This window comes from Cyprinus carpio, chromosome A16 (assembly GCF_018340385.1).
Source record: "Cyprinus carpio isolate SPL01 chromosome A16, ASM1834038v1, whole genome shotgun sequence".
Lineage (NCBI taxonomy): Eukaryota > Metazoa > Chordata > Actinopteri > Cypriniformes > Cyprinidae > Cyprinus > Cyprinus carpio.
This window is the reverse complement of record NC_056587.1, coordinates 17602888-17613384: the sequence shown is the minus strand read 5'-3', so window position 1 is coordinate 17613384 and position 10497 is coordinate 17602888. Positions and strand designations below refer to the sequence as shown.

Sequence of the window (10497 nt, the reverse complement as noted above, 5' to 3'; positions counted from 1 at the left end):
CTAAATTTATTTGCTCATTTTGTGTAATGATATCTTTGTCACCTTTTTCACCCATGATGAGTTTGCCTCCCTGATTATATGAAATAATAGTTTGAATTGAGTATTTTAGTGTAAAAAATTAAATGCTGTTCACAACCATTTTTGTTTCTGCTGGAGAAAATTTGGTTTTGTAAACTGGAATTATGAAGCCAACAGTAAAGGCAAATCATTTTAAAGGATTTTTTGTTAAAATTACAAATATTTATTTGTAGTATTCGTACAAGATCGGACCAGAAATTTCCATTCATGCAGTAAATCAGGTCAAATGTCATGCTGGTTTAAATTGTTTTGTATAGCCTACATGGGTTGGGCAAAATAATGTGAACACTCTTATTATAGGTTAAATGTAATTTGTGTAGACTACAGTGAAATGTTGTATAAGTGTAGTATATGTTAAGTTCAGCGACTATAACAAGCGGCCAGTGAAATGGGTGATTTCTCAGATTTCCAAAAAGGATAAATCGTGGGATCATGTTTAGCAGGAGCATTTGTAGCCTTCACAGCCCAATTGTTTTGTATTTTAAGAAAAGCAGTCTCTACAATTATGACTTTGTACGCAAAGCAGGACGAGACTTCATCAGTGAAGAAGAATAGTGGGCGAGAACTGATAGGGACTGTCAAACACTAAGAAAGATTATGTTTAATAAACACTTGTTTCCACCTGACCAAGACCTGCACAAAGTCAATGAAAAAACGGCAATGGCTAAAACTGATCACAGACACCAATAAAGAGTGGGAAGCAGATTATCTTCAACATCTCTGAAGCAACTGGCAAATGTTCTGATAGACAACATTCAACTGGAAACAATTCAGAAGTGGTATGAATCTTTTCTAGGGTTGGAAGCTGTATTAAAGGCAAATGGTGGAAAATAAATATTGTGTTTTTTCCAGGTGTTCACATTATTTTGTCAAATTGTTCTGCTGTCTACATATCTTAACCCATATTGGTTATCCACTCGTTTAGATGTTTCATAATTACAACACGTAAAATAACACTTATTTCCTTGAGCTTTAGCAGTTCTGCCATCGCCAATGAGACAATGCGGTCACTCCGCAGCCGCTCAGGCGAACTTGTCACATCATTTCTCACTCATCATCTCCCTATTTTCAACCCATTTTCCTCCCCAGTTTTTTTAGCAGGTTTCCTCTTCCGCTATGACTTCATTTTTCCGCCCTGGTTCATTTCTTCTCTCTCTCCATCTCTGTCCCTCACCTCCTTCTTGCTTGTGTGTTTTTCCATCAGTCTTCATCCTTCACCTCCGTAACCATGGTGGCAGATCCATAGATGTGTGAATAAAAAAGAGGGTGCTCTGCTGAGTGCCACAGGCTGTGTGGCTGCATGGAAGAAATGAAGATAGCTTGGCAAAGCCCATATTCGGCTAATCAAATATTAGCTATATGGAAGGTTATAGGATTGATTCCCTAGATGTTGTATACATTGAATGCACTTGATAAATGCCAAGTGCATCACCAGATTTTGATCAAACCTTCCTGGTTTACAGTTCCAGCTGTACAGAAGGCTAAATGTTCAGTTTGTTCTTGAACGTGTTCTGTATTTAAAATTGATTGCTTTGCGTAACTCCCCGTGGAACTGCAAAAGCCCCAATTGTAAAGATTTTGAATTAGAACAACAAACATTGACAGCCTGTGTGTGATGTGCAGATGGCTCGAGCTCTTGGGCTACCAGAAACACTTGGCACCTGTGCGTTCTCGATCAAATATAAAGGATACTTCCCTTGTATTCCAAGCACTGTTGTTTCAGTTCGATACGTGCTTGACGGAGGCATTTAAGCATTTCATGTTTGTGCAGCCGCACTATATCTCAAAGGACGTTTCCATGGTAACAGTTCTCATGGTTCTGCATGAAGAGTAGTTGGAGAGGAGGGGCTGTTTTGTGCTATAAAGATTGAATGTTAAAGCAAGAGCTCCTATGAATTTAACGGAAGAGACTCCATTACTGGGAGAAATACTGTCTGAGACGATAGCCGCCCTCTCCAGTCTCAAAGAGCCATGACTGTGTTTGTAAAGCAAAATTAATTACTCCCCTAATCAGCATTCGTTGTGTTGAGTTCCTTGTGCATGACCTTAAATATGCAGCTTAAGGGTCATCGAGTTCATTCGAGTCTGTATTCTGGATGGTTTCGAGCGGGTTTATTTGCTGAATCAGAGAATCAAGCATAGATCTTTAGACTTTCAGTCTGAAAGAAGCAAAACTGGGATTGTGCCACCAGCCTGTCAACAAACTCTCAATTAGGCCCTCTCTGTGTTTGCGCCATGGGCATTTGGCATCCCACTTGTGCACATGTAATGTCTTGCTGCAAAGATAGACAGAGAACTCGGAATCCTGATAATGGTTTTCACTTACCATCATCATGACAGCTCATATAAATGTTTAAGTAAAGTAAATGGCATGAGGTATACATAAAATTAGAACTGAATTTTCAACACCACATCACAGGAATCTGCAGACTTTTTTTTTTTCTTTTTCTTTCTTTTTTTTTTGCTGATTTTGGAAATGAATGTATTTAGATGCATTAAAACAGAACTGAGAGAGGTACACTTTTATTGCAAGCTGAAAGTATTATCAGAATAAAAAAACTGATTGAAGGTTTAATAAAATTAATAATTTGTAGAATGTGAATTATTAACGTTCCAATTCTGCAAAATTTGTTGATACTTTTTGCAGCATTCTGGAATCTCTTCTGTATTGTGTGCATGTGACCAGGTGAGAATGTGTTTACTTTTATTTTCAAGGGGTCAATTGTAATGTCTTATGGTTCAATCTTTGCAGATTTGAACCAGCATCCTTACTAAGCAGTAACCATTACACTCCACCACCAGCCATCATAATGTTTAGTAGTAGTTTAACAGAGAACTCAGAGAATTACAGATGTATTTTATGTCATGGAATAAAATGTGAAGATATGTGAACCACAGACCTTTTTTCAGGAATTTAACCAAAAACCCATTAAAAAATAAATAATAATCATTGACTTTGGGACAATGTAACAAGTTAAAAAATATCATCCCATATCAGCGTTTTTAGGACTATTCCTGCAACACTCTATTACCACCTTTTTTTGCAATAGATAATTCTCATGCACCAAACAAATGAATTCTGTCCTTTTTTCCTTCCAAAGCCATTCCATCTTAGTTGCTTGAATCACACGGCCAGTAATTATAACCATAGATCTTCCAGAAGTTAGTTAGCTTTAGATAGCTTAAAGTGTTTCTCTTATAGTTTTGCAAAAAAAATAAAAAAAATAATAAATAATAATGATAAATAAAATAAAATCCATTGGTTTAAAACACCAGATACTGATAAGCTTCTGATGGTCTGTTTTAGTTTATGACTCAGTATAATTTAGTTTCCCAAATAACTGAGTCATGCTCTGCGAACAGCCGAACACGTCACGCTCCTCCCAAAAAAAAAAGAAGATTTTTTTCATTTCTGATGTGTGAGAGCAGGAATATGACTCTCTCAGAGCTAAAGAAGATTCTAGGACTTTGTAATGTTTTCCTGGAGAGGTTTCTTTGCCCTGAAGTTGTGTGCTGGACCCGTGAGAAGCACAGGTGTGTCCTCCAGCCTGCCTGCAGACAGGATATTAGATCCAGTGCCACGCTTCCTAGAGGGAGATTGAGCCCATGCCAAAGTGTTTATGTGTAAAGGTAAGTGTGATGCCTTTCTTCTTTTAGTGCGGCCTTTAGTTAATTTACCATGTTTCTTATGACCTCATCGTCTTCAATAACCCAGTTGCTATCAGTTGCATGTTAGTATAAATCTGTTTTTGGGTATTTCTCAAGACTCTTGCATGTAGAAATATAAGGAAAACAAAGTGATTGACTGACTTTAATTACTCCACATGTCTGGAGCAATAAAGGTCAGACTTATTCCTTAATAAAATACACTGTGTTCTGATCCAGATACACATTGTTTTCTGAAGGTGTCTCCAAGAGTCACCCACATAAATTTTGTAGGAACCCAGAGCCAGGAACCAGCTGCTGCCATGTCTGAAGGCCACAAAACCAGTACTCTTTCAATATTTATTACAATTACTCTGTGTTCCTTTTACATGGGTTTCTTGTGGATGTGACAGGTTGTTGACTGGTGAGCTCCGGTGCTGGTGTTGGAGGAACTCATTAAGAATGGAAGCTGTGAAAGTAGGCCAGCGGTTTACTGATGTGGAGGCATTGGGTAAAGAGAAAGGAAAGCCATTCCAAGTTCTCCATTGCCTACCCCATGTCACTGTTTTCTCTTGGTCCGTTCTTTGCATGACGAGATTGGTCTCTGCATTTTCCCAATTCCCAATTTCCTAGTGAAACATCTCATGTAAGTACTTGCCTAGAAATTGCACTGTTGAGCTTAAACAAATATAAAGAAATACACTTGATTATGTGCTTTGAGACAACAGGACAACAGGAATAATTGTCACTGTATTATTAATTACTGCTCTAAGTTATCTGAATATTGAAGCCAGTTTCTGAAGCTGAGGAATTAAGTTTAGTTCTGGGTCTGCCAAAAGTCAAATTTTATTCTATCTAGATAAGGCTGCCTTTTAGTTTATAACCATTTCTTAAATCCTTAAATTAAATTTCTGGGTTCAATACAGCATCTACGAAATGCTGTCAGTTACCACTAAAAACTATAAAATATGCACTTTACATTTAGAAAACTTAAATGTTCTTGTTAACATGAGACTAATGTGATAGAGCAGTACAACACGGTGCTTGCAACGCCAACGTCATGGACTTTATTCACAGGGAATACATGATGAAACTGATTAAAATGTCTTCCATCAATGCAATACAAGTTTCTTTGCCAAATACATCAATGTAAAATGTAAATGTAAGAGCCGGTTTATAGAAAACATTTTTTGTTGCATTTTTAAAAAGTTGAACGCATTTTAACTTGAACACTGTGTTTTTAGAATGCAGCGTTACATGTGAGACACAAATGCAACAGTGAACAACAACATTTTAGTGCATATTTACCCAGAAAAAACATTGGCAAACCTGCAGACTGGAGAGAACAAACGAGTTGCGTTCGATGCAAGAAACATTTTCTAGCAGATTCTGCATAATTAAGACACGGCAGGAAGGCAGTAGATTAAAATGAAAGTACATTTAATGTTCATTAGTCCATTTTAAGTTCACAGGAAAGAAAGCTAGACTCTATTTTCAGAGCAGGCCAAAACATTAATAAACATGTGAAGTGAACTTATTTGACCATCCTCATTTTCTGACTATTATACCCTTCCTATCGCAAGGCTGAATGCCCTTTAGCCAAACAAAAAAGTGACAAACATGCGATTGTGCTTTGATTGTCTCATTACCTTCATTCCTTTTGTTTCCAGTTATCGGAGCCCTTCATTAGAATCATGAGTGTGTTACATAACAATGGACTTCATTGTGCTCTCACTCATTTTGTGACTTGGTAACAGTTAATATAGCCATCTATTTAGGTGCGTTGGCCACTGCTGGCAACCGGACTGCAGCATGCAGGACGAAAAGATTTGTTTTGTGGTATTTGTGTATGGAGAGACAACTGTGTATTTTTTGGTTTAATGTCTATATTCTGTTGGCGTTTTGCAGCAATTAACCACGTTTTGCTCTTCCCGTATTCCTCAACATTTTGCCAACTAATAACAGAGCAGCACTGCTTAAAGTTGTATTTCGCTCCAGAGTGGTAATTTTGTCATTAATCACTTACCCCCATGTCATTCCAAACCCATAAAAGCGCTGTTCGTCTTCGGAACACAATTTAAGATATTTTGGATGAAAACCAGGAGGCCTGTGACTGTCCCATAGACTGCCACGTAATCTGCCATCAGACGTGCAGTCTGGGTTATATGAAGCGATGGGAACACTTTTCGCAAGCGAAGAAAACAAAAATAATGACTTTATTCAACAATTCCTTTGTCAACAGTCTCCTCTGTGTCTCTCCATGTCACCGTATGCTGTTTATGCTCTTCTGTATCATCCATACCACAAGGATGTGCTGTTTCTACGTGTATTTAGCTTTGATTTGAAAGAAAAGAGCGCATCCTTGTGGCGTGGATGATACAGAAGAGCATACGGTGATATGATATGGAGAGAATATATGTTGATATGTTGAATAAAGTCGTTATTTTTGTTTCATGTTCCAAAGACGAACGAAGCTTTTACGGGTTTGGAACGACATGGGGGTAAGTGATTAATGACAAAATTTTCATTTTGGGGTGCAACTAACACTGTTGCGATATGCTGTCAGTCCAATACTGAGATTCCACTCTCCAGTGTTCTGCAAAGTGTCTATCCAGTAAATGGTCTGTGTACCATGTGCCACGATTAGCTTGCAGTGTGTACCTTGTTCTGTTCCTGTGTCTTTATTTGTTCTAAAGTCTGCGGTAGGAGCATCATAACCGTCTCTTTCTCTCGCTGTATCTCTTCTATTTGATATCCATTTGGTTTGATGCCACAGCAAAAGCACACTTGGCCTGCCTGTATCAGCCCATTCCCACTGCCGTCGAGTCTGACATCTGGATCTGTCAGGTCTCTGATAGGTTGTTATGATTCATATGAACCATATGTTGTCATTGCTGGTCTGTCACCTTTCATTCTCTTTAAACAATTCCCAGAAGGATTTTTTTTTTACTGAAGTGTTATACCTTCACAAAATGTCCAATTTGTGTCATTTATATTTAATTTATGCATTTATCTGACGCTTTTGTGTATACTCTTTGTTCACAATTGAGTTCAGCTTTGATTTGTTTTTCAGATATGAAAGTCTGCATGTCATTTCGCAGTTGATGAAATTGAATACATTTGTTCAGTGTAGTCAACATCTGATATATCTACATTGGTTGCCATAGTAATGACTAAAGTGTCAGCATGATGGCAAGAGGCTTTTTTCCACAACAACCGAGAGTTGCTGTCAGTATGGATGTAGAGGATGGAAATATGGAAAATGTTACCTCTCTTCATGTCTATGACATTGCACTGAGATTCTGAACTACTCAACTACTTCAACTCTCAGTTGCATTATAACATTTTAAAAGTTCATGCATATACTGTATTTAAAACCATTCACTTTTTCTCTATTGAATACATAGCAAATGTATTATTGTTCAAGATAAGAAACAAAAGAGTTACAATTAATGCATTTGGATACAGTGGCTAGACACTAATCCAAATTAAGCATTTAGATTAAAATGCATTTCCCAAAATCTGATTTTAATTGGATTTCAAAATGATATCCAAATAGGGTTTACCTGTGGTTTAAAGTGTTCCTGTGGCTTAAATTTAATTGGGGAAAAAAGAAACACACACACACACACACGTATATGCATATAAATGGGAAAAATATATATTCTTATTTCATGTAGAATTTCTATATTTAAAATATTGATCAAAAGTTTGAGGTCAATGTGATTTTTTTTTTTTTTTTTTTTTTAATAAACGAATACTTTTATTAAGGACATATTAAATGAATCAAAAGCAACATCAATTAAATAAATCAAATAAATGTTGTTCTTTTAAACTTTCTATTCATCAAGGAATGCTTAAAAAATGTATCCGATTCAACAAAAAATATTAAGCAGTCCAACTGTTTTCAAGATTGAAAATAAGAAATGTTTCTTGAAATTAGTTCTACAATGATTTCTGAAGGATCATGTGACTCTGAAGACTGGAGTAATGGCTGATGAAAATTCAGCTTTGCATCACATGAATAAATTACATTTAAAAATGTAGAAAACAGTTATTTTAATTGTAACAATATTTCACAACTGTTTATTTCACAAAATCCAATAAATGCAGCCTTGAGGAGCATAAGAGACTTCTTTCAAAAACAATTAAAAATCTCATTCGCCCAAAATGTATATTGTTTCACGGGTATTTAACTTCTGCCCTTGCTGTTGCTAATGCTATGCATGACTTTTGAACCACAGGAACACCTTATGTTAATATAGCTACCATTTTTCTTCTTGGCATATCGATACATGAATGTAATGAAGAAATATCATTGATCATCATGCTAATCCACGCTGCTGTGATTCATGCGCAACAATAAATACAAGGAACCAGCGATCGATTTCTGTAATCTATTAATATGGTAATAATATGTCACCACTCGCACAAGTCAACATGAGTGAAAAAACCAAAGCATGTCCACTGTACAGCAATGGCGCCGAGCGAAGAGAGACAGAGCATTGAGGGACCACAGACGGGGGGATGGGCCACAGCTAACGCTGAGGAGGGGGGCTGCACAAACAGTTTAGTTCTGCTCTGGTTGGCAGCACATAAGCCTGTATGATCCAAACTCCAGCCTGTCCAGAGCCAGGAATAGCAGCAGTGTGCTAATGGCACTTGAATAAAGGCAAATGAAATCGCTGAAGTAGTGTATGAGAAAAAGGAGGAGGGGCTTAACTCTGGACACATGGGCAGAGGAACTGGATTATAATATATCTGCATATCAGAAAGTGGTTTATTGCCAAGCATGTTTGCACATACAAGGAATTTGTTCTGGTGAAAGAAGCTTCCAGTACAACGAGGCAACAACAACATCACACAGATAATAATAAATAAAGATATGTGAATAAAATGCATGTATGTGTATGTATATACATATGTGTGTGTGTATATATATATATATATATATATATATATATATATATATATATATATATATATATATATATATATATATATATATATATATATATATATATATTATATATACACACATTTATGTAAACAAATTTTGTATGTACAGTTGTGGTATATAGATGGAAAAGAATAGAATTTATGAGGAATGGAATAAGATGTAGGGTAGTATTAAATAAATAAAAGCGGTATTGCGCATCTTTTTATTGAACAGTAGGGGAGAACATTCAACTGTTCATGAGGTAGATTTGCTTGGAAACTTTTCTTGTGCCTGGCTGTCCTGGTGTCCGGTGCTCTGTACAAAAAGTTGATGGCTTGGATGTGAGGGATCCAGAGTGATTTTCTGAGCCCTTTTCTTCTTCTGATATCTGATTTTGAGCTGAGCTGAAAAGAGCAGTGGGGAGAGCACACATCCCTGGGGGGCACCAGTGCTGATGGTACTGATGTTTGTCATGAATTTCCCCAGTCTCTCTAACTGTTGCCTGTCCATCAGAAAGCTTGTGATCCATTGACAGATAGAGCTAGGAACCGAGAGCTAGGTTCGTTCACAAACAGGATCCTCACACAGGTCCCTGGTTTGTCGCTTTAACCCGCAGACTAAAAACAGAACCCACGGCAGCAGTATAAAAGTAGCCCAATTCCGTGGGAATATCACAGACTTGGCAATACTGTTTGCAAAATGCACTCTTGAAGGGTTGCCGTGTCCACTTATTATAAGTGATTCATATTAAGCATACGTCTTTGGGCTTGTTGATTGAGCTTGTTTCATAAAGCAATCCTGTTTATAAGGATTTTTATAAATATAGACAGGTGCAGGACACAATATTTTGGTATGTGTCTTATTTCCAAGTTGACACATTTGGATTTAAGTTTATTATAGGCTTGCTTTTTTTTGCCCTTTTTTAGCAAGATCTGGCAACCCGAATTAATCAAGATGTACCTCTTCCCTCTGAATTCTTGCACCACAACTCTGATACTCATTTAAATATGTCATTAACAACTAGTTGTTAAATTCGGTTCTGTACACACTGCATAGAATTTCTGCAAACACTAAACCTGAATTTTTCAGATGTCAGTTCAGTTGTAGAATACAATTGTCAGTCCGATAAACGCTTGAACTGTGTGTGTACAGAACAGGATTAAGCACTAAAAGGTAACTTGTCACCCAATTGTTGTTTCTATGGTGTTCTGGGTAGTTGCCTGGACATTGCTATGTGGTTGCTAAGGTGTTATGTCTGTCTTTTAGGTTGTTGCTATTAGGGGTGGGCGATATGAGCTAAAATTCATACCACAATATTTTACACTCTCCAGGCGATATTGATATTATATTGCGATATAAGAAAAAAGATTACAGGCAAAATATTTTAACCTTATATAACTAGAAAAAGTAAGGGATTGGACATAGACATAAAAAGTGTTTTTTTATTGTGCCATTTGTTTTTTGGCAATTGTGCAGTTGTCAGGGAATTGTTGATTATATGCTCACCAAGGCTACATTTACTTATTAAAAATACAGTAAGCACTGGAATATTGTGAAATATTGTCCATTTAAATTATCTATTTGAATCTTTTAACACATAGGCTACTGTATTCCTGTGATCAAAGTTGAATTTTCAGCATCATAACTGTAGTCTTCAGTGTCACATGATCTATCAGAAATCATTCAAATATGATTTGCTGTTCAGTAACCATTTCTGATTATCAATGTTGTAAATGTTGTGCTGCTTGATATTTTTGAGCAAACTATTTTTTTTTTACGATTCTCATATGAATATTTGAAATGGTCCTTTGTGTCAGAGTTATTTAACTCAATAT

General features: G+C 36.6%; 1 protein-coding gene across 1 annotated transcript in view; it reads left to right on the top strand.

Moving 5' to 3' along the window:
* The first annotated feature begins 3506 nt into the window (after window positions 1-3506).
* LOC109057919 (chondroitin sulfate proteoglycan 5-like) overlaps window positions 3507-10497 on the top strand; it is a 40254-nt gene continuing 33263 nt past the window's right edge. Inside the window, exon 1 of the mRNA XM_042773044.1 lies at window positions 3507-3708. Within this exon, the coding sequence (XP_042628978.1) occupies window positions 3699-3708 (10 nt within the window). The 5' untranslated portion in view covers window positions 3507-3698. The remainder of the gene's footprint in view (window positions 3709-10497) is intronic.